Source organism: Trichosurus vulpecula, chromosome 2 (assembly GCF_011100635.1).
Source record: "Trichosurus vulpecula isolate mTriVul1 chromosome 2, mTriVul1.pri, whole genome shotgun sequence".
Taxonomy (NCBI): domain Eukaryota; kingdom Metazoa; phylum Chordata; class Mammalia; order Diprotodontia; family Phalangeridae; genus Trichosurus; species Trichosurus vulpecula.
The window spans coordinates 2,495,057-2,521,607 of record NC_050574.1 but is presented as its reverse complement, the minus strand read 5'-3'; the positions used below and the strand labels follow the sequence as shown (position 1 = coordinate 2,521,607).

Sequence of the window (26,551 nt, the reverse complement as noted above, 5' to 3'; positions counted from 1 at the left end):
AAGAGCCTAATTTATAGCATGATTTCCTCCAAATCCCCAAATGACAAAACTTGGAAGCATAATAAGAACACCAACAATGCTACAGTTTTAATGTATGAAACAAAATTGCCAGTCACATAGCATCTATTCAGTTGATTTTGTTAGTTAGAATTGTCTCAAATATAAAACCGGCTTTCTCCATCCATCCCTTTGACCCTGCAGATGGAAGGCTATCAGAGGCTACAACAGGGTAATTCTGATACCTTTACATGGAATTCTCATTCTTCTCAGGTCCTAATCGCAATACCTTAAATGCCAAATTGTAAATGTATTTTACATTACCGGTGGATCTGCCCTAACATGGTGAAACACCCGGATTATCCTCGCGGGGTCTGCCGGTAAACGAGCCCCATTCTAATTGAAATTAGAGAAATGTGCCAGCCAGCCTGACTGCATTTGGTGAACAACCTCCATTCTGAAACTAAGCTTGGTTTTGCTGTGAATCACTTGCTCTCCTGGAAATCTCCAGGTTGCCTCTTTCTAGTTCTCCCTCTCCCACCTCCTCACTTCTGCAATCAGCTGGTAGTAATGGGGGAGGAGGTGCTCTCAGAGCTGGCCAGCCTGGTGGGTGGTGGCCCAGGTGGAATAGGAGGCCCGGGGTGGAGTTTGGAGACATGGGCGGGATCTAGGGCAGGAGAGGGCTCATCCTAGTGGCCAAGGCATTCCATGTGATGGAGGGCTGGGCTTGGGGGAGGGGAGGTAGGCAGGGCCTGAGCTCCTGCCCGTGCCTGTGACTGGAGGAAAGTTCTGTCCTGAGGGCCTTAGAGGTTGGGGAAGGGGTGGGAGGTCCCTCCCAGAGGGGGCTGGCTGTAAACAGGAACTTGTGCAGAGACTGGGCTGCCTTCTTCATTCCCTCCAAGCCCAGATCTCTCTGCATTCCTCCCATGCAGCTGAGACCTCCCTGCTTTCCAGCGTCCGAGCTGAGGTCACGCTGCCTTCTCTTGGACCCTCGATCTCTGCCTTCAGGACCCCAACTCTGTGAGTGCAGGTCCCAGGTAGGTCCGAGGCCCATCCCCCACCCCACACCTGCTGGCTTCTGCTCACTGTCCCTACCATTGGGTCAGTTCCTTCTGCTCTGACCACGTGGTGAGTGCCTTGTAGTGCTGCCTGGAGCAATCCTCCCTGCCAGTCCTGGCTCTTGGACAAGCTTCCCTCTGCTAACTCTTTTCCAGACTCCCAATCACTTCCCAGACGTCCAGGGTCACCCTCCCCAGATTTAAGATTGGGTCACCCTTTCCTAGAATTCAGACTTTACCCACAGGATCCCCAGAATCTTGTTTGCGTGCCCTCAGCTTTTGGTTAGGAACCGAGCCCCCTGTAAAGACTGAAAGTTCTACGTGCCCTGAGGACCCCACTTTGGATGCTGGAACCAAAACCTGCCTGGCCCCTGTTATCTGCACCACCACCCCCCCCTTAGCTCCTGGGCTGGTTCCTTATGGGATACCAGACACTAGCTCCCTGTGTCTGGTCTCCTGTTTGTCTGTGGTCTTCTAGAGGGTCCCAGGAATCCTCCCCAGCTCCTACTTCGAGCCCAGGACACAGTGCTCCCGCTTTCCAGGCCCAGTATCCTCCCGGAGCCCTTCTGTCTCCAGTGTCCCTGACCTCCCTGCCATGAACTGAGTTAGAATGTCTCCCTCCCAGACCCCACCTGGGCTCCCTTCCCCAGGCCTCCTGCTTCCCTGCCTCCTCTTCTTTCAGAGCCCTCAGGCCCGTGCCAGGGGGCTGCAGTGTAATTAGAGCAGAACTTTTTCTTAGTCCTCTCTTTTGGAATGCTTAGGTAATGAAGTGTGTTTGATGAGTCTTACCTTTCAAATGTATTGGCAAGCAGAATGGGACTCTTCCCTGTTCTTTGTGTGAGTGCTTCTCCACACTGAGGTGATCAGGTGCCCCAGGGTCCTGAGACAGGTATGTAAGATGTGAGGTCAGAGTTTGGCTTTTGGGGGTAAAGTCATTAAAACAGTGTTAGTGACAAGACTGTGGGCAAGCTGTTGAAACTGCCCTCCTCCCCAGCTTCAATGACCCAGGTGCTTCTCTGGTAACTGTATATTGGTATGGATGGACTGGTTCATGTTATTTGTTCTGATTATATTCTATGCTCATAATTTCTTTTCATATTTGCCCTGAAGCTCAGGGACCCAATCTTTTCTCCCTGAACTAAGTGAAGGATATATTTATGTTCAATTAAAATGAGATTGTGAACCCCTTCAAGTTGCTTTCCTTAGAAAGGCAAATCAAGGAACCTCTGCTATCAGCCGTCTTGTTGTTCATCTTGCGTGGGTCTTTCACCCCAACAACAGCTGCTAGGAACATTGTTGTAACAGGGGCTGAATCCCAGACTAGATTTGGTCTCCCAGCCTCAGACTTTCACTGGTCGTTTCCTGGTGGCTCCCTCCCAGAGGCCTCCCCATTGCTAACCTTCCTAAGCTTCCCTGTAGATCTAGCAGTCAGTCTGTTGTCTAGATGATGTGTGTGTGCCAGTTGGGGGGAGGGGAGGCAGGGAGGGCAGAGAAGGAACTGGAGGGAGATCTCTGATTCTGGAGCCCTTGAGGCTCTTACTGGTCTCATCCTACCTGGGATCTCAAGCCTCTTCTACCTCTCTGAAGGGGAATGAGTGAGGGGAAGGGGACAGAAGAGGGTGGCATCATCTTTTCTAAGCTCTACTGCCCGAGGGCAGGTCCTGACCCTCTGTAAATCCCCCATGGGTCACCCTCCCCTCCTAGAAGAACAGGTAAAGACTGTGCCCCTCTTGGATCCTTCAGCCTTCCCAGCTCAGCCTGCAGAGGACCAAGGCCTGACCCAAGCAGAGAACCTGGAGCCAGAGGGAAGGACCACTGGGAGCTGCAGATCCCAGCCCAGGTGAGTACACTCTGTCCTTAGACTTGACCAACATCAGCAAAAGACAGCATTTCCAGAGACAAAGAGGATTGTCTGTGAGGTTGGCAATCCCCTACTTATGAATGTTTCTTTACAAAAAATAGGCAGGAAATTGAAAGCAGTAGTAACAACAGTGCCCTGCTCTCTCCTGTGTTTTGAATATCACATACTTTGGCATAAAAGGCACTAAACTACCCACTCCACCTCTGTTAGCCCCAATTGCTGCCCTCCCATGTTCCTTTTTAAGGTTTCCCCCATGATCCCTGAGTCAGGAGGATGACCCCTTCACTCATTCCTCTCTGTCCTGTAGGGTCTTTCTTTGCTCCCTTTATCTATGCCTAGCACCCTTCCCCCACATCCACAGAACTTTGCTTCTTTGGCCAAGTTCTCCCCTTGAGACCTTGAAGGCTTGTTCTCAAGCATCTGAGCTGCACAGTTTTATCTGCCAGATGCACCCTGACCTGTCCTGTCTTTTAGGTGGATTGACTCTCAAGGGTACACTGACAAGGCAGTGAAGGTTGAAAGGACCAAATACTATGAGCTAGGCCTGGGAGGTGGGGGTCCGTGGGGGTGGAACATATGGTCCTGGCCTCCTGCAATCTCTTGTCCAGTGTTTCTGGAAAATATGGGAACTGAAGAAAACAGGTAAAGTTGGCATCTGAGTCATACTCACAGGTTCGCAGCCCTTCGCAGAGCTGTTTGCACTAGGCCAAAGAAAGGGTACCATCTTTCACTGTTAGTGTATTAGCATTTGTGAAGGGCCTAGGACTTCCCTTGTTAGAGAGGATGTAGGGAAAGGGCTGAGTTTGGGGAACTATTCAAAGTCCTGGGAGTTTTCTCTTCCAATGGGGGAAAGGGAGGTACTGAAGCAGACACTGAGGTCCTGTCAGAGAGGCATCAGGCTCAAAGGCAAAGACACAATGGAGGGACATACCTTCTCCCCAAATCTGCTTTACGTTGTCTTGACAACAACCCTGTATGGGAGGTGTTCTCGTCATCTTTATTTCACAGTTCAGGAAACTGAGGCAAACAGGCTTAAGTGACTTGCCCAGGGTCACACAGCTAGTACGAGTCTGAGGCTAAATTTGACATAGATCCTTGTGACTCCAAGCCTGGTGCTATATCTACAGGGTAGCCTACTTGCCATTGGGTATTAGTCTTTCTGAAATAGTATTTTGTTTTTTCCTTAATGACAAATTAAAATATTTTTTATTCCTATTTTGAGTTCCCAGTTCTCAACCTACCTCCTTCCTCAGACTGTGTGCAATCATAGATATGTGGTGGGTATGCAATCACGTAAAGCATTTCCATGTTATTCTTTTCGTGAAAGAAAATTTGAACCAAAAGAAAGAACCTGAATAATCGTCTGCTTTAAGTCTGTGTTTAGACTCGATTAGTGTTCTCTCTGTGGAGGGCGTAGCAGTTTTCATCATGAGTCCTTTGAGATTGCCTTAGATCAAGGTATCACTGAGAATAGCTAAGTTATTCATGTTGTTCACCATACCGTATTGTCGTGTACAATGTTCTCCTGGTTCTGCTCACTTTGCTCTGCATCAGTTCATGTAAGTGTTTCTAGGTGTTTCTGAAATCATCCTGCTTGTCATATGCCATAGCTTGTTAAGGCATTCCTGAATTTTTGGGCATCTCCTCAATTTCCAGTTGTTTACCACTACAAATAGAGCTATCATAAATACCCTTCTCTAAATAGGTCCTTTTCTCTCTTTCTTTTTAAAAAATCCTTTGTGGGTGCTGACTTACCAGTGTTACTGTTGGATCAAAGGGTATGCACAGTTTTATAACCCTTTGATTATAGTTTCATATTACTCTCCAGAATGGTTGGATCAGTTCCCAAATCTACCAATAGTGTATCAGTGTCCCAGTTTTCCTACTTCCCTCTAATATTCATGGTTAGCCAATTTAATAGGCGAGGTAGTAACTTAGAATTGTTTTAATTTGCCTTTCTCTGATCAACAGACATTTATAGCATTTTTATATGACTACAAATAGCTTTGATTTCTGTGTCTGAAAGCTGTCTGTTCATATCCTCTGACCATTTATCAATTGGGTCATGACTTGTATTCTTATCAATTTGACTGAGAGCTCTATATATTTGACAAACGAGGCCTTTATTAGAGATATTTGCTGTAACTTTCCCCCCAGTTGTCAGTATTCCTTTTAATCTTGGTTTCATTCATTTTGTTTCTGCAAAAACCTTTTTGGTTTAATACAATCAAAATTATACATTTTACATCTAGGTATGCAGTTTATGGGTGAGTTCATTCTGTTTGTATTTAAAGTTATGTTAACTAACTGTGTATTTCTCTGCATCATATTTTCCCTCTATGCATCCTTCTCTTTCTCTTTACCCCTTCACCCTGTCTTTCCTCAGTAGTGTTTTGCTTCTGACCAATGCCTCCCCCAAACTGCCCTTCCTCCTGTCATTCCCCTGGCCCATTCCTGTCCCTTTCTACTTCCCTATAAGATGAGAGAGAATTCTATACCCACCTGAGCGTATATATCATTCCCTCTTGGAGCCAATTTTCATAAGAGTAAGGTTCAAGCAGTCCCTTCCTACCTCCCCATCCTCCCCTTCACTGTAATAGTTCTTCTCTACCTCTTTTATGTGAGATGATTCACTCCCTTCTACCTCTCCCTTCCCTCTTCTTAGAATGAAATTGTGTTTCTGATTCTATGATTTTGTTTCTTTGAATATCATCCCTTCACAGTCAGCGTATACTACCATACAGGTATACATGTATGATGCAATGCATACAATGTATATAGTGACTGTCAAGGTATATTCCTTTTAATTGCCCTAATGCTCATAAAGGTCTGAAGTGTTCAGGTGTCACCTTCCCATGTAGGCACAGACACAATTTCACCTCATTGAATCTCTTCTGTTTTCTCTTTCCTGTTTACCTTTTGATGTTTCTCTCTTGTCTTGTGTTTGAAGATCAATTTTTTTTTTCAGCTCTGGTATTTTTGTTGGGAATGCTTGATTATCTTCTCTATATTGAAGGTCCATTGTGGCCCCTAAAGGACTGTACTCAGCTTTTTCTGGGTTTGTGCTGCTTGGTTATAATCCTAGTTCCTTTGTCTTGCTGAATATCATTCCACACCCTCTGACTTTTTAATGTAAAGCCACTGAGTTCTGTGTTAGCCTGACTGTGGCTCCATGACGTTTGACTTGCTTCTTTCTGGCTGATTACACTCTTTTCTCCTTGACCTGGGAGCTCTGGAATTTGGCTTCAGTATTCTTTGGAGTTTCCATTGTGGGATCCTTTAAGGAGGAGATTGGTGGATTCTTTTAGTTTCTACTTTACCCTTTGGCTCTAAGATATCAGGGCTGTTTTCCCTGGCAATATCTTTGCCAAGAGGATACCAAAGGGGGTCATGGAGAGTCAGACATAGCTGACACAAATGAACGACAATAACATCCATATAGAATGTATTGTAGAATATTGTGTAAGATGTTGGTCTAATCCTAATGTCCTTAGCTATTATCAATAATGCAATGATGGAAGAAAATCCCAAAGGACTAATGATGAAGCATACTGTCTGACTCCAGGAAAAGAATTGATATTGTTTGCATACAGACTGAAGTAACTATTTTCACTTTCTTGTTTTCAAAATTTTCTGTATAATATGACTAATAGGGAGATATTTTATGATTACACACATGTAAGCTATATGTGATTGCTTCCTGGGGGAGTGGGAGACTGAGGGAAGGAGAGGTGGAATTTGGAACTCAAACCTTTAATAAACAACAAACATGTAAAAATTTTAATATGTAATTGGAGGAAAATAAAAAATATTTCTTAAAAATACAAAAAAAAATCTCCACCATTTAGCCCAGCACCATCCACTGGTTATAACAATTGAAGAAATTTTGTATCCTCTGAATGAGTTCACTTACCTTGACTACGTACTTTCCAGGATGTACACAGGTGATGAGGTTGTGAAAAGAATAACCTTCAAGTCAGTTAGTATTTCATTATTTTGATTTGTTTTTAGTTACATTGTAAGGTTTAGTTCCTTTGTTTGGGAAAAGCTAGCCCTCATAGCTAAGCCATACTAACAGAGATATTCTTCTAAGTCCAGGTTACCTCTAGATTTAGTGATTGCACAGACTGATAAGACTTTATCATTTAATAGCAGGTAGTTTAGAGTAAGACTCATATCTTTGTAGGACTAAAACAATCATGGCATTGTAAGAGTCTTTTCACAGGCTAAATTCCTGTTTCTGGCTGCTGCAGAAAGGGGGTTAATGGAAGTCTAAATTCCTCTTCCTAGTCTTAGTGGATAAGCTTTCTTTCCTTTGAGGTGGAGGTTAACTCTAAGCCTAGTGGTATAATCTTCTAAGACTGAGTTTCCCTTTCTGGCAGCTGGAGGATGGAGAGTGCCTGCTAACTGCAAACCACAAGCTTCTGTTTTCCAGTCTTTCTTCAAGCTGTAGGCTCCTTTGAAGTAATACTTTTGGTTGCAAAACTCATCAGCTGCAGAGCAAGGACTTCTGGTTGATGGACACAGGATGAATCTGGGTCACAAAAAACTGGGAGGAGTAAGTAGTCGGGTGACCTGCCTTGTCCAATTGAATTTTGTTCAAAGCATGTCTCCTGAGATTGTTTTAATTTTTTTCATTCTCTTCTATTATAAAAATCATTTCTTTAAATCACACTTTTATCACAAATTACTGTCTCAGCAACCCAGCTAGCAGCTTCTGTGGGGGTATAAGATCCACCCACAGCCAGCACCCAGAAAGCTGCCAATAGCATAGGTTCTTTCGATCTGCTTAAGCAAGGGAAGCAAGGTGAAGGGGTTGACAAGCTTACTTTTAATTCAGCAAACAAATAGCATTCAGTTACTTCAGGGGAAAAAGCCAGCACATTGAACTTCAAAACAAAATGCAAACAAATTACAAACATCAACAGACTTTGTCTGATTCAAATCCCAACACACAGTTACCAGAGTTCTACAAAGTTTCAGCATCTGGGTTTACAAGCTGGAGGCCTCCTTAGCTACAGCTACCTAGAGTCTCCTCATCAACACCATCTCCAGAGCCCGGGCGCAAATGGCTCTGTCCTCCCTTCTTATAGGGCTTCAGACATCCTCAAATGTCATCTGAATCACCAGAGCTCAGGCTCTGGTGATTGGTTCTTGAGTTGGCCCCTACCCTTAGGACCCTGGGAGGTTCACATCTCCATGGATTACTTAACACCTAATGGGGTTTGGGCCTGGGGCTTAGCACCTAGTAAAGCTCACTGAGATAAATTGAGTCACTCAAAGAAAAAAAAGGGCATTCTGGTTACAATTACTGAGGAATTAATTGACCTTAAAGGTAATCTGTCAACTGCTACAATTAAATCATTATCTACTAGTAAAGTTTGCATCTCAGATTATTTTCTGTTTCTGGTAACTAATTTTGAGCTGTCACCTGCTTTATCAGAGACAGTTCAGTGTTTGAGAGGCTGCCAGGCAAAGTGTGGGAGAGAAGAGGTATTAGGGTGACTACAAAACAGAAGTTTCATTGTGCTGACCTCACTGTTGTATGCCTGTGAAAGCTGGATAGTCTACCAGTGCCATGCCAGGAAACTGAATCTCTTCCATTTGAATGGTCTTAGGAAGATTCTGAAGGTCACCTGGTAAGATAAGGTAGTGGACACTGAGGTCCTTCCCCAAGTTAGACTGCCAAGCATTCTCATGCTTCTGCAGAGAGCACAACTACTATGGACTGGCCATGTTGTTCAAATGCCAAAAGAAAAAAGAACGTTTGCCTAAAAAACTATTTTATGGAGAACTCATATTAAAAAGAAAGTCCCAAGGTGGTCATAAAAAGTGACAGAAGGACATTCCCAAGGTCTCTCTGAATACTTTGTAGTCAGTTGTGAGACATGGGAGACACTGGCGAAGGACCACCCATCATGGCATGCCTGCATCAAAGAATGCGCTGTGCAGAGTGAGCAAAGCAGAATTACAGTAGCTCAAAAGAATGATGACACGCGCAAATTGAGAGCCTTATTCACCCCAAATGTTCACTGGGACTATTTGTGCCCAATCTGTGGTAGAGGCTTCTGGGCTTATCTTTGTCTGATCAGCCTTCATCAGGGACACTGTACCTTGACCCCGACATAGTGATGTCATTTTGGTTCACTCTGGGCAGAAAGAAAAAGAAAGCGCCCAACTATGAGAACTAAACATTATAATAAAGAAATATATGCTATCCATGAGTGAAAGGAATCCTAAGGCACAGGCAAAGGATGTTTTGGCCTGGCACATCGTGCCCAGGGTGCCCTTAAGCCCTCGGTGTTACAACAGTTAACTCTCCTTCACTTGGCTAGAAAGTCTCACACCCCTCTCTTAAGTCCAGATTGTAATTAGGATGTCTTATGAATCCTTTTCATGTTTTAGCTAGAGAAGAGACATTGTTTCAGCTTCTCAGGAGTTAAACCAGGTCTTTTCTTTTTCATTCCTCTCCTTTCAATAATCACAAATGAATGCCCCTGCACCCAGAATACACTGTACTTGGCAGCTTCTCACAAATACCTCACACAATTTGCATTGTAACATATCACTTCTACGATTTCTGTTATCTTTTTTGTTGTTGTTGTTGAGAAGACAAGGGAAGGCTATTGGCGTTAAGTGACTTGCCCATGGTCACACAGAGTGTGTCAAGTATCTGAGGCCAGATTTGAACTCATGTCCTCTTGACACTCCAGGGCCGGTGCTCTACTCACTGCACCACCTAGCTGCCCCATTTCTATCATTTCTGAGAAGGCAGAAATTTCACATCATCTTCTGTCTGCCTCTTCCACAGATCTTCCTCCCTCACAAATAAAACACATACTTTATCTGAAATTCTCCATTTTGTAGTAAGACATTTTCCATTTTTATTCCAACTGATCACATCAACTGCTTTTCTCACTTGGCCATTGGGCTCTTAATGACTTTGGTTTCAAGTGTTGACTGTGACACTCATCAAGGGTACAACCTTTGGGTAGATGCCCTTTCTGCCCTTTATTTCCCTCCTCTCACTTGATGAAGGTTGGACTATAGGAATTCTGGAGTCTCTTTCAGCTCTAAATCTGGTGACTTTTGATGGTTTAGGAATGGGTGACATTCAAGGATGTGGCTGTGGACTTCACCCCAGAGGAGTGGGGCCTCTTGGACCATCCTCAGAAGGAGCTCTATAAGGAGGTCATGCTGGAGAATGCCCAGAACCTGCTGTCCCTGGGTAAGGACCCTTCCCCTGGCCACTCTGAGTCTCCTATCACAGGGAATATCTTTATTCCTGTGTGTGCTGGCTCGGGAGGATTTATCAGTTACTAGGAAGGAAAAAGTGCTGGTCTCCTGTGTCCCAGAGACAGGGTCCTCCTGCTGCCTGCTTTTCCTATAAAAGGTCAGTCCATTGTGTGAAGAGAAGCTGGAGGTTTCCTGATTGCCCCTGAAGCTGTCTCTTGCCAATTCTGGGTAGCTTGAGGTCAAAGTTCAGATCAGTGTTGAAGCATCTCAGGTGTGGAAGTAATCCTACATGTAGTCCAGCCTCTGCCTAGACATGAATTTTGCCTGCCAAATCTCTGAAATCTGCTTAGGCGGCTTTTCCCTGCACCCTCTTCCTCATTGGGAAGGGCCAAGTATTTAGGACACTATTCTTTGTGAGAAGCATCAGTTTGTAGCTTCCAGCTCCTAGTTGTGCCTGGTAGGGCACTTTTATCCTTCATCTTCCTTTGCATTGCCCCAAATTCCAGCCCAGAAGGTGGGAAAGGAAGGAAGGAAGGGAATAAGCATTTCTGTTCGCTAGCTGTTCACCAGCTGCTGTGCTAATCTCTTTCTTTACCATATGATGTCATTGGGTCATATTATTATCTCTGTTTGACATTTGAGAAATCTGAAGGAAACAGGTTAAGTGACTTTTACAGGAGCACACAGCTAGTAAGTGTCTGAGGCTGGATTCGAACCCTGGCATTCCTGACTGCAGGCCCTGGGCTCTCTCCACTGCACTACCAGCTACCCCTAATTTCTAGATAGTGGAAGCTCTGCAAGGAGTCCCTCCTTCCCTCCTATGAAGAAGGTGCACCAAGACTGAATGTTCTGACTCCAGATTGGATCCATGATCTTTTCCGCATCTCTCCCCAAAGCTCCCACAATAAATGCTATGGACATCTTGTTTCAGGACTTCTGGGAACCATCCTGTGCTCCTTTCTTGTAGTCCTCTGTCAATGCAGGTCAACTGGCCAGGAATCAGAATTTGGTCCAGCTAAGGTTCATTGAGTTCCCTAGCAGGAGAATCTCACCTGAAGAGGCAATGACTCCTGAATGAAGAGTCCAAAGGCTTTTATACTTTCCAGGGAGTGGCGAGCTGGCGGGTGGACAGGGAGGGACAGGGCCACAGCTGATTCATCAGGATCTAATTTTCAGGAGCTCAAGGCAGATCTGGCACATCCTAGTTTGGGTTACTTGCATTACAAGCCTTAATGGGAGAATAAGCCAATTCTGTGTGAACATGATGGAGTAATTCTCTTGCTTTGTATACACACTCTTTTTCCCTAAAGAGACCTAAATTACCAATTGTTCTCCATCCTCACCCCTGATTCCCCATTCCCAGGTCTGCCAGTTCCCAGAGAAGATCTCCTCTGTTATTTGGAGGAAAGGGAAGCACCATGGCTACTGCACCAAGAAGGCCTGAGGAGCTTTTGTCCAGGTGAGTGAGGGGAAAGCAGGTCTATGAGAGCTGAGATATCAAGAGGCTTCTGGGTGTGGGGGTGAAGCAAGTGCTAGATCTGGGGGCAGGAAGACCTGACTTGGAATTCTTTTTGAGACCCTTTTTAGCAGTGGGAGCCTGGAAAAGTATCAGTTTCCCCACCTTTAAAGTGGGGCAGTTGGACACCATGACCTTGAAGCTTTCTCCCAGTGATAAATGTCAGACCCTATACAAAGTCCATATTTGGAATTTTGGGTCAGGAACTCAGCTGAATGTGCAAAAATGGGCTAGACTTTCCAGGTTGGGTTCTTTCCTAGATTTTCTTCGAATCAGTGAGCATTTATCAAGTGCCTTGTATCTGCCAGACCCTCTGCTAAGAACCAGGGACATAAGGAGATACAAGGGACATCCCCTGCTGTCCCATAACTCATGGCTTGTGGGGCAGACCATGTGCCAAAAACAGTATAGAAACCTGTCCGGGACAGGACTAATTGGAGCTCTTTGAGAGAGGGAAGGCCATAAAGTAAAGGAAGCGTGGAAAGGCTTATTGTGGAAGGTGGGCTCTAGCTGGGACTTCAGGGAAGCCAGGGCGAGCAATCAAGGCTGGGGGATGGTGAGGAAAGCCTGTGGAGTGTGGAGGTGGAGTGTCCTGTTCACAGAACAGACGGGAGATCTGTACCACTGAGTAATAGTTCTCTTAGGATGGAAATAAGGTGAAAGAAGACTGGAAGTGTTGGAGAAGGGAAGGTGAAGAAGGGGTAGGTGATTAACAGCCCCAGAGAGGATTTTCTGTTTGATCTTCTTGCTAGGGAGCCACAGGAGGTTGTTGAGTACATGGTGACATAGTCCATAACGACTGGAGAGAGGGTAGACCTGATTCTTCTGGACCAAGCAGCAGGTTCTTGTAGTACCTCAGGCCTGCTTTGATTGGGGCCTGAACCAAGATAGTTCCAGTGTTGAGAGACAAATGAGTGTGTGGGAGAGATGTTACCAAGGTGGAATCGCAGAACTCTGGAGCAGATTGACTATGGGGGTCAGGACTGCGGATGTGTGAGAGTCAGTGACGAGTGTATGGTACGTTACTTATCTGCCTACAGTATTGGAAGGGTGCCTTGCAGAGCATTAGGAAAGTAGGAAGAGGGGGTGCTGGGGGAAAAAGAATGAGTTTAGTTTGGAGAACCAGGAGAAGAGTGTCACTGAGAGAGAGAGAGAGAGAGGGAGAGAGAGAGAGAGAAATGGCGAGTGCATTTACCAAGTGGGAGATTTTTGTTGCTTTTGGAGAGAGGAGTTTCCATTGAACAATGAAATTGGGAGCTTGACTACAGAGAATTTCAGAAAAGCCAAGGGAGTTGGAGACACCCATTGTAAATGGATGTCTCCAGTTGTTTAGCTCTGAAATGGAAGAAAGGTATAGGGAAATATTTCTTGAATGCATCAAGTGAGTACATGTTCAGGATTAGAGAGAAGTGGTTTCAGTTGTGGCAGTAGGAAAGGTGTCATTAGTGCAGGAGAGACTGAAGAGTAGTGAACTAGTGGGGATGCAGGGGAGGCAGTGTACTGAGGAAGATGAGGTGCTGGAATGGGATGGTTTAGACAGAGAAAGGAGTTTGCTGGGTCTCACAGAGGGAGGACCATTTCATCTGATGATGGTATCAGGAAGGAAAAGAAGGCACCTGATTTATGGGAGATGAAGAGGATGAGAGAGTTCTTGTTACGTATGCAATTTATTCAACATCATATGAGGCAGATTCTTCTTAGGTGAGGAGGTGAGTGGGGGTGGAGAGTGGGAGCAAGCAATTAGGGAGGGTTGGGGAAGAATGAGAGTATTTGGACAAGCTGCTGTCCTGAATGGGGTAGTGAGTCAGTTATGAGGTTTTTCATTAATTTCTGTTATTTCTGACTCTTTGTGACCCAATATGGGGTTTTCGTGGCAAAGATAGTGGTGTACTTTGCCATTTCCTCTTCAGGCTCATTTTACTGATGAGTTAACTGAGGCCAACAGGCCTAAGTGACTTGGCCAGTGTTACAGCTAGTAAGTGTCTGAGGCTGGATTCGAACCTGAGTCTTCCTGAGCAGTTCTCTATCCACTGTACCATTTAGCTACCCCAAGGAAGTCATTCCTGGAGATGTCAGAGGATAGTCTTGCCACAGGGAGGGCCACCCAGAGCTTATGTAGCCTAAATTTGTAAAGGAACTCTCTCCATTCATTAGCATCAAAATAGTAGCCAAGGTTGCTGCCTTACTTAGAGTTAATCCAAGGCTCTGCTTTACATAAATCATCAACCTGTGTCTGTCCCCTCATCTCTGAGGCTCAATCTTTAGTCCATTCCTGGTGCATCATTGACCAGAATCTTTGAGAGGACAGCTACTCTCAGTTTGGGGAAGTGGTATGTAGAAACTCCCAGATGTCTATGGTATGAGATGCTTCAGGAGCCCAGAAAGAAGTGTTTGTGATCTTCACCGTGGGTCTGGTCCAGTCTCATGAGGGTGAGAAGCAGATAGAGGTCATTCAGCATAGGGAATAAGGTGCAAGAAAGAGCCAGAAACAGTTTGGAGGCCAGAACCTGCATTTGCCAACTCAGGCAGCAACCAGCATACAAGGACTGAGGTCGAGCCTGGGGCCTGGTGTCAGCCCTGGGCCCAGTCATTCAGTCAATAAACAGAGATTAAGCACCTCCAGTTTTCTTGGCACCTTTTGGAAGGGAAAAACCAGTGCCTGCTGTCAGGGAGCCCCCAATCTGCCATATAAATGTGGAGATGTTTTAGGAGAAACACCAGACTGGGGACATCGGTCTTAGTTGATCCAGGGAAAAGAGTGTTGGGAATGGAAAGAAATCTAGTTCAAAGGAATATAAGGGAAGCTGAAGAGTGAGGGGTGTAACAGTTTCAGAAGGAGAGGAGAATTAGGGAGCAAAGAGTCAAAATCAAAGCAAGAATGATGAATTTCAGGCCCAGCTCAGAGATATTGTGGGTCCTGTTCCAGAGCACCACAGTAACCGGAATATTGCAATCAAGTGAGTCACCTGATTTTTGGGTTTCTCAGTGCATATAAAAGTGCATGTTTACAATATGCTGTTATCTGTTATAGGTGCAAGACTATTATGTCTAAAAGAAATGTACTTTAAAAATATTTTATTGTTAAAGAGAAGTTTACTATTAGCTAAACCTTCGGTGACTCGTAATTGTCTTGCTGTTGGAGGCTGGCCCAGTGTTGATGGCTGCTGGCTGATCAGGATGGTGGTTGCTCAAGACTGGCAATGACTGTGGCAATTTCTTAAAATAAATCAGCAGTGAAGTTGGCCACATTGATTGACTCTTCTTTTCCCTTGATCTTAAAGCCTCATTGTAGGAGCAGTAGTTGGCCTAATTCCAATACTGTTGTGTCTCACGGAATAGGAAGATTCAAACAGAGGGAGGGAACAAGTCAACTTATTAGAATAAACATTTTTTTGAGAAAAGAAAACAGAAGAAAGTGGAATACAGAAAGGCCCTCTCATACCGTGGACAGAGCATGCTTGCACTTATAGCGTTGGAGTTCTTGGCTCAGCTGCTGAGATATTGGGAAAGTCACTCAGCCATTCTGAGCTCCTGGCCTGAGCCAAGAATGTAATGAGAATGCTTGTCCTGCCAGTATCATGGGGGTTTGTGAGGATCCAGTGTGACTGTGTGTGAAGTTCTCTGTAAATCAGGTTATCCTGCAGATGTGAGCTAATGGCATTTTCTTTCTTTTTTTCTTTTTTTACTAACTTATCATTGTATTCCTAATGTTGTGCTTCATGGAACATCATAAAACTCTAAGAAAGCATCTCTTACATTTATCATTGGGATTTCAAGAACATTCTTAAAAGTATGTTTTCCTTTAGGAAAATGGGCATGATTGATTAGCAGCACTTCTAGGCATCAGGACCCCTCTCCCAACTCCCCTGGCACACAACGGATGGGTTCTTAGAGCAAGGCTGCCACTCCATCTCTCCTCAGAATTCTAGAGCATCTCTTCTGTTTTTGGGAAACCATAAGGAGAGTGGCCTGAACATTTCTTCCACCAGATTCACTTCTGGGTACAGCATTGCCGGTGAATAAGTCACTTCCTGCTTGCAGGATGCTGTGTCTTGAATGAAATCAAAAGTAAAACCTCCGTCCAGTCACATGCTAGCATTCCTTAAATCATGAAATACTAGTAAGATCTTATAAATGTTATCCCCTTTTTGTTGTTAATAAATAATAGTAATAGCATTTGGATAGTGCCTATTATGTGCCAGGCACTGTGCTAAGCACTTTACCTTATCTCATTTGATCCCCCCATTAGCCCTGGAAGGGAGATGTCATGCTTATCCCCATTTTACAGGTGAGGAAACTCAGACTGAGCTTATGTGACTTGGCCAAGGCCACACAGCTTGTAAGTGTCTAAGCTCAGACCTCCCTGACTCCAAGCACAGAACTATATCGACTGTCACTCAGCTGCCTATGTTCCATATTAATACCTAATTTCCTTTTATGTATGTTAAAGCTGTAGGAGCTGCTGAGAATTCTTTAATATAAAAGGTTACTGTTGTCTTTATGGGATTCAGACAGTGTCTGTTAACATTTCATTGATTTCATTATGACGCTAATGGCTGACAGAATCATAGCAAAAGCAGTGGAGGAAATTAAGTAAAATCAGCTACTTCCTCCTTTCTATCAACAGTAAAACAACCTATTCAAATTATCTGCTATAAGTAACTTCTGCTCACCTAGCTGCTCTTTCCGGTATTACAATAGTACCATCACTGCTTGGTATTATTGAAAGTCTCAGCACCTTACAAGGGAATAGTTAACATTCCTTTCATTCCTGCAACAAACATTTGATGAGCCCTGCCTTGTCCAAGGAACAGTTATGGATGCTAAGGAAGATACAAAGATAAATAAGAAAGGATCTCTGACCTCAAGAAGCTTATAGTCTAGGTTACACCCAAATAACTTTAATACAAAAACAAAATATAAACATTTCATAAAGAGATAAGAATAAAGTGTTGAGAGTTCCTGGCACTTCCTGTGTGAGTTGGTTAACCTTTGTATATCCCCTTTCCTCAAATGTGGAATTACATCAAATAAGTATTTAAGCATATCTAAAGTCTTCATTTTACATGTTGTAGTGTTTTCAGAGTTTTTGACAGTAGGTCACATCTTATTTAGTTTATATTTTTTTTCCTTTTTTCAAAATCATTATTTATTCATTTAGTATTTTTAGTTTTCAGCATTGATTTCCACAAGAGTTTGAATTACAAATTTTCTCCCAGTTTCTACCCTCCCCCCCACTCCAAGATGGCATATATTCTGATTGCCCCATTCCCCAGTCAGCCCTCCCTTCTGTCACCCCACTGCCCCCCATCCCATTATTCCTTACTTTCTTGTAGGACAAGATAGTTTTCTATGCCCCATTGCCTGTATATCTTATTTCCTAGTTGCATGTAAAAACTTTTTTTTTGAACATCTGCTTTTAAAACTTTGAGTTCCAAATTTTCTCCCCTCTTCCCTCCCCACCCACCCTCCCTAAGAAGGCAAGCAATATGTGTATCATTATACAAAACCCTTCCACAATACTCATGTTATGAAAGACTAACTATATTTTGCTCCTTCCTATCCTATCCCCCTTTATTCAATTTTCTCCCTTGACACTGTCCGTTTTTGAAAGTGTTTGCTTTTGATCACCTCCACCCACTATCTGCCCTCCCTTCTATCATCCCCCCCTTTTTTATCTCCTTCTTCCTTCTTTCCTGTGGGGTAAGATACCCAGCTAAGTGTGTATGGTATTCCCTCCTCAGGTCAAATCTGATGAGAGCAAGATTCACTCATTCCCCCTCACCTGCCCCCTCTTCCCTTCCAATGAACTGCTTTTTCTTGCCACTTTTATGCAAGATAATTTACCCCATTCTATCTCTCCCTTTCTCCCTCTCTCATTATATTCCTCTCTCATCCCTTAATTTCATTTTATTTTTTTAGATATCATCCCTTCATATTCAACTCACCCTGTGCCCTCTGTCTATATATATATATATATATATATATACATACACACATCCATACATACATACATACATATATATATATATATGTATGTATGTATATTCCCTTCAGCTACCCTAATACTGAGGTCTCATGAATTATACACATCATGTTTCCATGTAGGAATGTAAGCAAAACAGTTCAACTTTAGTAAGTCCCTTGCAATTTCTCTTTCTGGATTACCTTTTCATGCTTCTCTTGATTCTTATGTTTGAAAGTCAAATTTTCTATTCAGCTCTGGTCTTTTCACTGAGAAAGCTTGAAAGTCCTATATTTTATTGAAACTCTATATTTTGCCTTGGAGAATGATACTCAGTTTTGCTGGGTAGGTGATTCTTGGTTTTAATCCTAACTCCTTTGCCCTCTGGAATATCCTGTTCCAAGCCCTTCAATCCCTTAATGTAGAAGCTGCTAGATCTTATGTTATCCTCATTGTGTTTCCACAATACTCAAATTGTTTCTTTCTGGCTGCTTGCAGTATTTTCTCCTTGATCTGAAAGCTCTGGAATTTGGTGATAATATTCCTAGGAGTTTTCTTTTTGGGATCTTTTTCAGGAGTTGATCGGTGGATTCTTTCAATTTCTATGTTACCCTCTGGCTCTAGAATATCAGAGCAGTTCTTCTTGATAGTTTCTTGAAAGATGATGTCTAGACTCTTTTTGTGATCATGGCTTTCAGGTAGGCCAATAATTTTTAAATGATCTGTCCTGGATCTATTTTCCAGGTCAGTGGTTTTTCCAATGAGATATTTCACATTGTCTTCCATTTTTTCATTCCTTTGGTACTATTTTATAATATGTTAATTTCTCATAAAGTCACTAGCTTCTACTTGCTCCAGTCTAATTTTTCAGGTAGTATTTTCTTCAGTGATCTTTTGGACCTGCTTTTCCATTTGGCTTATTCTGCCTTTCAAGGCATTCTTCTAATTGGCTTTTTGGAGTTCTTTTGCCGTGTCTATTTTTTAAGGTGTTATTTTCTTCAGTATTTTTTTGGGTCTCCTTTAGTAAGTCCTTGACTTGTTTTTCATGATTTTCTTGCATTACTCTCATTTCTCTTCCCAATTTTTCCTCTTAATTCTCTAACTTGCTTTTCCAAATCCTTTTTGAGCTCTTCCATGGCCTGAGACCAGTTCATGTTTTTCTTGAAGGCTTTTGATGTAGGCTCTTTGACTTTGTTGACTTCTTCTGGCTGTATGTTTTGGTCTTCTTTGTCACCAAAGAAAGATTCCAAAGTCTGAGTCTGAATCTGAGTCTGTTTTTGCTGCCTGTTCATGTTCCCAGCCAACTACTTGACACTTGATCTTTTCATTGGGGTGTGACTGCTTGTAGAGTACAGAGTACTTTGTACCAAGCTTGAGGGGCTGTGCTGTTGTTTTCAGAGCTATTTCTACACAGCAGGCTCTGCCACACCGGTGCTCCTCCTCCCCCAAGAACCACCAACTTGGACTCCGATTTAGATCTAAGCAGGCTCAGAACTCCTGCTCTGATCTGCCACTTAATTCCTTGCACCAGGTGGGCCTGGGGCTGGAAGCAAGTGCAGCTGTAGCTCTGTAGGCAGCCTCAGTGCTGCACCACCTCCACCGCCCCAGGGCAGTGTCCAAACTGGGAACTCCTTTCACTCTGTCCCTGCACTTTTTTCCAACTACCCTTCTCTGTTTTCTTTGGTGTTTGTGGGTTGAGAAGTCTGGTAACTGCTCCAGTTCACTGATTCAGGGTGCTAGGGTCTGTTTCACCTGGCTGCTGGTCTGGCTGGTCCGGGAGCAGCTCACTCTGTGCTCTGCTGTGCTCCCGGTACTGTGCAGTAGACCTTACCCAGGAACTATCTAGGCTGTCCTGGGCTGGAGCCCTGCTTCCCTCTGCTATTTTGTGGGTTCTGCAGTTCTAAAATTTGTTCAGAGCCATTTTTATAGGTGTTTGGAGGGTGCTGGGGGAGAGCTTTAGGCAAGTCCCTGCTTTCTAGCCATCATATTGGCTCTGCCCCCCTCCAGACATTTTCAAATGATTGATTCTGTCCATTGAACTTTGAAGACTTTTCGCCTGGGGAAATAGGATTTAGATCAGTTAGTTTACTTTCTCCCAAAGGAGGGAAAGGATTATAATTATATATGTGTGTACCTGTGTCTGTGTATATGTTTTATTGTTTGTTTCTTGCAGAAGGAGATATTACATATAAAATGAAAGAGACTACTGCCAAGCTAAATATTTCTGTGAAAGAAATTCATGAGGAAAGTTTCATAAGGGATGGTCCTCATGATTTTGCTGGGAGACAAATCTGTGCTGTACTTCACAGAATCCACACAGAAGAGAAACCTTATGATTGTCATCATTGTGGGAAGGATCTAAGTCGCCTGTCATCCCTTATTTACCATCAAAAAATTAATACTGGAGAGAAAACACATGAGTGTCATGAATGTGGTAATGCTTTTAATAAAGACTCATCCTTCATGATACATCACAGCACTCACACTGACAGGAAACTTTATGAATGTAATTTGGGTGGAAAGGCTTGGAGAGGCAGCTCTAGTCTTGCTGCACATCAGAAAATTCACAGTGCAAAGAATCCTTACGATTGTGATCAGTGTGGAAAGGCTTTCAAGCAGAAGTCCAGTCTTTCTGTACATCAAAGAATCCACACTGGAGAGAAGCCTTATGAATGTAATCAATGTGGAAAGGCTTTCAGAATGAAATCTAAACTTGCTATACATCAAAGAATCCACACTGGAGAGAAACCTTATGAATGTAATCAATGTGGAAAGGCTTTCACACATAAGTCAAGTTTTTCTATACATCAGAGAATCCACACTGGAGAGAAACCTTATGACTGCAATCAGTGTGGAAAGGCTTTTCGATATACCTCTTATCTTGCTGTACATCAGAGAGTCCACACAGGAGAGAAACCTTATGAATGTGATCAATGTGGAAAGGCTTTCACACAGAGGATCAGTCTTACTGTGCATCAGAGAATCCACACTGGAGAGAAACCTTATAAGTGTCATCAGTGTGGAAAGGCTTTCACAATGAAGTCTAAACTTGTTATACATCAGAGAATCCACACTGGAGAGAAACCTTATGAATGTGATCAGTGTGGAAAGGCTTTTAGAGGAAGCTATGATCTTTCTATGCATCAGAGAATCCACACTGGAGAGAAACCTTATGGCTGTAATCAGTGTGGAAAGGCTTTTCGATATTCCTCTCATCTTGCTGAACATCAGAGTGTCCACACAGGAGAGAAACCTTATAAATGTGATCAATGTGGAAAGGCTTTCTCACGGAGGACCAGTCTTACTTCACATCAGAGAATCCACACTGGAGAGAAACCTTATAAATGTGATCAGTGTGGAAAGGCTTTCCCACAGAGGGGCAGTCTTACTTCACATCAGAGAATCCACACTGGAGAGAAACCTTATGAATGTGATCAGTGTGGACAGACTTTTAAACAATGCTCAATTCTTCTTAAACATCAGAGAATCCACAGTCAGAGAAACCTTATGATTGTCATCATTGTGGGAAAGACTTGAGTCAACAGTCCTCCCTTATTTACCATCAAAAAAAATCATACTGGAAAGAAAACATGAGTGTCATGAATGTCATAAAGCTTTATTGAACCTCATCCTTCTGGGCGTCCCTAAAGCCTGGACACATAGGAAAATTGACAGCAATATGGAGTTATTGCATTGTATTCACGTGAATCTTGCAAAGCTCATTAACCTTCACATCACACATGATGGAAATCATATCGATGATGTTATTTGTTAATATTCCAATTAAATAAAATGTGGTTGAAAATTTCATTCGATTCATTTCTTGAAAATATGCATTTTTGCCTATGTGTCCAGACTTTGGGAACACCCTGTATATCACAATATTCTCCGTAACAGGAAACCTTAGAAATGTAATCTGTGTGGAATGGCTTGGAGATGCAGCTTCAATCTTACTGTACTTCAGAGAATCCACAGTGTAGTCAAACCTTATGAATGTAATCTAGGTGGAAAGACTCTCTGATGCAATGATAGTCTTGATACATGTCATAGAATTCACAGTGGAGAGAAATCCATGCTTGTAGGCATCTTGCTCTACCTCTGAGAAGCCACACTGGAGAAAAACGTTTTGAATATAATCAATGTTTCGTTGTTTTCTTCATTTCTTGGCATCGCTATTTAACAAAACCTTATCTGTCCTTGCAGAATTCCTCTGGAATTCTGCGTTCATTTGGCTATATCTTACCCTTTCTCTTTTACCTTTCTCTTTCCTTAGCTATTTGTAAGGCTTCTTCAGACAGTCATTTTGCTTTCTTGCTCTTCATTTCCTTTGGAATATATTTAGTTGGTGCCTTCTGTATGATATTAAGAGCTATAGTTCTGCAGGCATTCTACCAGCTCTAATCCCCTAACTCTATGCATCACTTCCACTTCATATTCATAGAGTGTTATTTAGGTCATGTCTGTAGGGTGTGATGGTTTTCCTGATTTTCTGCCACTTGAGTCTGAATTCTGCAATAAGAAGCTTATGATCTGAGCCTCCGTCAGTTCCAGGTCATGTTTTGACTGATTGTCTAGAACTTACCATCCTCTGCCTTTTTTCCCTAGGAAATGTTTTAGGTTTTCATAGAACTGAGTAACTGTTTCAACAGTTTGGCTAGCAGCTGCTGTGGGGGTGAAAGAACAACACAAGCCCAACAACAAGGACGTTGCCAGCACAGGATCTTTTGATCTGCATTACTAAGGAAAGTTATGTTAAGGGGTTAACAATTGTATTTTAATCCGACATATGCATATAAACTCATTTAGTTCTGAATTTCAGAGCATTAGATACAGACCAAATCACAATTCATAGTTACCAAAATCATCGGCATCTGAGTTCACTAGCTGGGGAGGTTGACAACTGCTGCCCAGACTCATGTGCTGTTCCTCCTGTGGCTCAGAGTTCCAAGAGAGGATGCAAACCTTGGAATTTATATATCTTGCTCAGGGTCAAAAGTGAATCACAAATATGTGACTTAAACCACGTGGTCTAAAAGCCTCTGATGTCACAAACATGTCACTCAAACCCATGTAAACTAGGCTTTCCTTTGAGGCAAGGAGGTCATCAAGGACTCCTAATTTAATCAAGGAAACAAAGGCCAACCTCTTCAAGGGCACTTTATTGAATAACTGTTAAAAGCCCATCTTAATTACCAATGCAGTAACTTTGGGCTCTTTGGAGTCAGTGGTTGGAAGACAGATTTCTTACTATGATGTTGAATGGTTTGCCTTGGATTTGAACACTACTTGACTATACCTTGGAATAACCTTGCTGGAGACAAAACTTATGGATCCAATTAACAAGGTTAGGGCTCTTGCTGAAGACCTCATTAGATTTCCCAGTGTAAGAGACCTCATTAAACATCCAAAATTCCTTACTGTGAATAAATCCCTATAAATGGCTTCATGGCTTGTCCCCCTGACATCCTGATGTTTCTCGTTACTATTCAGTAATATTCCTTTGAATTCATATAGTGTGATTTCTTTAGCTACCCAACGATTGGTGGGTACTCACTTTGTTTCTTCTTCTTTGCCGGCCCAAAAAGTCCTGGTATAAATATTTTGGTAACTGACTGCCATCAGAGTATTAAAATCATAGCTAGACAAAGTGATTTTCTATGTAAGATAATTTGGAAAATTTTTTCAACTGAATTGATGTCATTTGATTGACAACAAGGCTGTGTTTTAAATCTGTTTTGTCCAAACAATAACATTTGTTTTGACTCTGTAATATTGTATTGGTTATTATGCTTCAAAATTTCCTTTTATTGTGCTTTGGGGAAATTATTTGATGAGAAATGTTACTAATTTTTAACATGTTACCTGGAGGGTGATGCAATTGTATTCTTAGGAAATCAACTCCTCTTTTGATCTGGATGCTGTGAAAAGATGAATTAAACTCTTAGACAATGTGGTTACAATGTTTCTAAACTGCTAAGTATTTAATTGGATGAGTACGGGCTTTTACTAGAATAATCAGAATAACTTACTGTTTGGCAAAAGTAGAAAAGACTTCTCAATCCTCCTTCTCTGAGAAGTTCTTTGGGGACTAACCAAATGCTTTGGGACCTTCCCTTTGGGCATGTCCACCAAATCTGTGCCCTGGGGAAGAAGAAGCTGTTAACTTCTAAACTAATGAAGTGACTTACTGAGTAATTAAGACCTCTAAGAACCAAAGCAGGGTTTGGGGAGGGGAGCTTGCAAGTTTGTTTATGATGGAGGAGCTTTGAGAATTTGTCTGGCCCCTGATTATGGGAAGTATGAAATTCCACCCAGAGTAATATGTATGGCAGTTAGACCTTTGACCCAACTCAGGCTCAACAGACTTACTGATTCAAAATTGGACCCCTTCCTTGAGGAAAAGTGATATTGTGAGATCTTGGAATGCAGAAAATAAGAGAATGGCTCCAATCCCCATGATCTGGGGACTCCATCATGTCAATTCAACAAATCCTGGTTGTGTGCCAGGCACTGTGCTAAGTGCTGGGGTTACCTTTGGTAAGGTGAACCCCATTCTGTTTGGTCTTGATCAAACCTTTGGTAAGAGGTGTGAACCATTACTGAGTTTCTTCCCAGAAAGACAAACAAAATTAGGCTGCATGTGTATGTTTATTTCTCTCAAAGCTGGTGGATCCTGCAGAGAGAGAGATGCATGAGAGTTCATTGGCCAGTTTGGGTCTCAAGTCTTTCTCAGGTGTGAGGGGGTGGTCCTCCAATGGTTTGGGGAGGCCCCTGGCTGATTTCCCACTACTTTTCTAAGGGCACAATTGCATAGTCCTCTAGAAACCATGTTTTTAAATTAAGAGCCTAATTTATATCATGATTTCCTTCAAATCCCCAAATGACAAAACTTTGAAGCATAATAACACAAACAATGCTACAGCTTTAATATATGAAACAAAATTGCCAGTCACATAGCATCTATTCAGTTGATTTTGTTAGTTAGAATTGTCTCAAATATAAAACCGACTTTCTCCATCTATCCCTTTGACCCTGCAGATGGAAGGCTATCAGAGACTACAACAGGGTAATTCTGATCCCTTTACATTGAATTCTCATTCTTCTCAGGACCTAATCACATCACCTTAAATGCCAAATTGTAAATGTATTTTACGTTACTGGTGGATCTGCCCTAACATGGTGAAACACCCGGATTATCCTCCCGGGGTCTGCTGGTAAATGAGCCCCATTCTAATTGAAATTAGAGAAATGTGCCAGCCAGCCTGACTGCATTTGGTGAACAGCCTCCATTCTGAAACTAAGCTTGGTTTTGCTGTGAATCACTTGCTCTCCTGGGAATCTCCAGGTTGCCTCTTCCTTGTTCTCCCTCTCCCACCTCCTAACATCTGGAATCAGGTGGTAGTAATGGGGGAGGAGGAGCTCAGATCTGTCCCACCTGGAGGGTGGTGGCCAGTGACCCAGGTGGAATAGGAAGCCTGCGGTGCAGCCGTGGGTGGGGTCTAGGGCAGGAGAGGGTTCATCCTAGTGGCCAAGGGATGCCCTGTGATGGAGGGCTGGGCTTGGGAGGAGAGGCAGGCAGGGTCCTGAGCTCCTGCCCGTGCCTGTGATTGGAGGAAATGGCCTGTCCTGGGGGCCTTACAGGCTGAGCAGTAAGTGGGAGCCCCCTCCCTGAATGGACCGGCTGAAAACAGGAACTTGTGCTGAGATTGGGCTGTCTTCTTCATTCCCTCCAAGCCCAGTTCTTTCTGCCATCTTCTCTCACAGCAGAGAACTCTGCCTTCCTGCCTCAGAGCTGAGCTCACACTGCCTTCTCTTGGACCCTCCATCTCTGCCTACAGGACCCAAGCTCTGTGGGTGCAGGTCCCAGGTAGTTCTGAGCCAGCCCCTCACAGACCTGCTGGCTTCTGCTCACTGTCCCTGCCATTGGGTCAGATCCTCCTCTTCTGACCACATGAGTGCTCTCCTGGTCCATTTGGAGCAATCCTCCCTCCCAGTCCTAGCTATTGGATGATCCTCCCTCTAACTCTTTTCCAGACTCCTAATTACTTCCCAAATGTCCCTGGTGTAACCGGAATGGCCTTTGTTTTCTTTGAGTGACTCAGCTTACCTCATTGAGCCTCTGGACGCTGTGGCTTGCTCTCCTGGGGCAGGAAGTCCAGCGACCATACCAGGAATCGGAATTTCCTGTGTGATGAGTCATGGGGCTGGCTGAGGGGAGGTGTTAGCTCCAGAACCTGGTCTATGCTAGGGGGAGGGGCCAATCAGCCCTGGTCATTCAGGCGGCGCTTGATGATGTCAAAAATTCTATAAGAGGGGAGAGGACAGCTTGAAACCCTCTTTTTCCTCTTCCAGTTGGTGTGGGAAGCAGCGGCAAGCAAGTGTGACTCTGGGCCAGCCCTTGCTCTCGGGCCGAGCCCAGATGTTGGTAACTATGAATTGTATTGTGTCTGTCTGTTGATATTTGTAATTTGTTTGTATTTTGGTTTTGAGGTTCGGGGTGCTGGTTTGTTTTTACCCTGAATTAAATGAATGTTTTGAACCTCAAGGGTGCTGGTTTTTTCCCCTGAAGTAAGTCAATAAATCTGTATTTGGTCTGTCTCTTGATGCTTGTCTGTATGCTCCCCTGAACTGGTGTTTTCCCCTGAACTAAATGAATGTTGTCTGTATGCTAAGTGAATGCTGGATTAAAGTAAGCTGGTCAACCCCTTCACCGTGCTTTCCTTGTTTAAGCAGATAAAAAGAACCTGTGCTTTCCCAGCAGCTTCCTGGGTTCCGGCAGCCTCCTGGGTCCCAGCAGCCCCCTGGGTGCCGGCTGTGGGGGAAGGATCTTACACCCCCACCGAAGCTGCTAGCTGGGTTGTTAAAACACCTGGTCACCCTGTTGTTGTAACAGGGGCTGAATCCCAGACTAGATTTGG

At 43.5% G+C, this 26,551-nt stretch overlaps 1 protein-coding gene across 2 annotated transcripts; it reads left to right on the top strand.

Annotated features, from left to right (window-relative positions):
• The first annotated feature begins 834 nt into the window (after nucleotides 1-834).
• LOC118839106 (zinc finger protein OZF-like) lies at nucleotides 835-21,442 on the top strand. Of its 2 annotated transcripts, none has more exons than XM_036746549.1 (6): nucleotides 835-1,034; nucleotides 2,799-2,895; nucleotides 7,299-7,474; nucleotides 10,018-10,144; nucleotides 11,516-11,611; nucleotides 19,807-21,442. In XM_036746549.1, the coding sequence occupies exons 3-6, from the start codon at nucleotides 7,445-7,447 to the stop codon at nucleotides 21,168-21,170; spliced, it is 1,617 nt and encodes a 538-aa protein (XP_036602444.1). In that variant the 5' UTR covers nucleotides 835-1,034; nucleotides 2,799-2,895; nucleotides 7,299-7,444; the 3' UTR covers nucleotides 21,171-21,442. The 2 variants fall into 2 exon arrangements, with proteins under 2 accessions (XP_036602444.1, XP_036602445.1); XM_036746550.1 differs by having other exon boundaries at nucleotides 906-1,034; nucleotides 7,352-7,474; nucleotides 19,807-21,331.
• The last annotated feature ends 5,109 nt before the right edge of the window (nucleotides 21,443-26,551 follow it).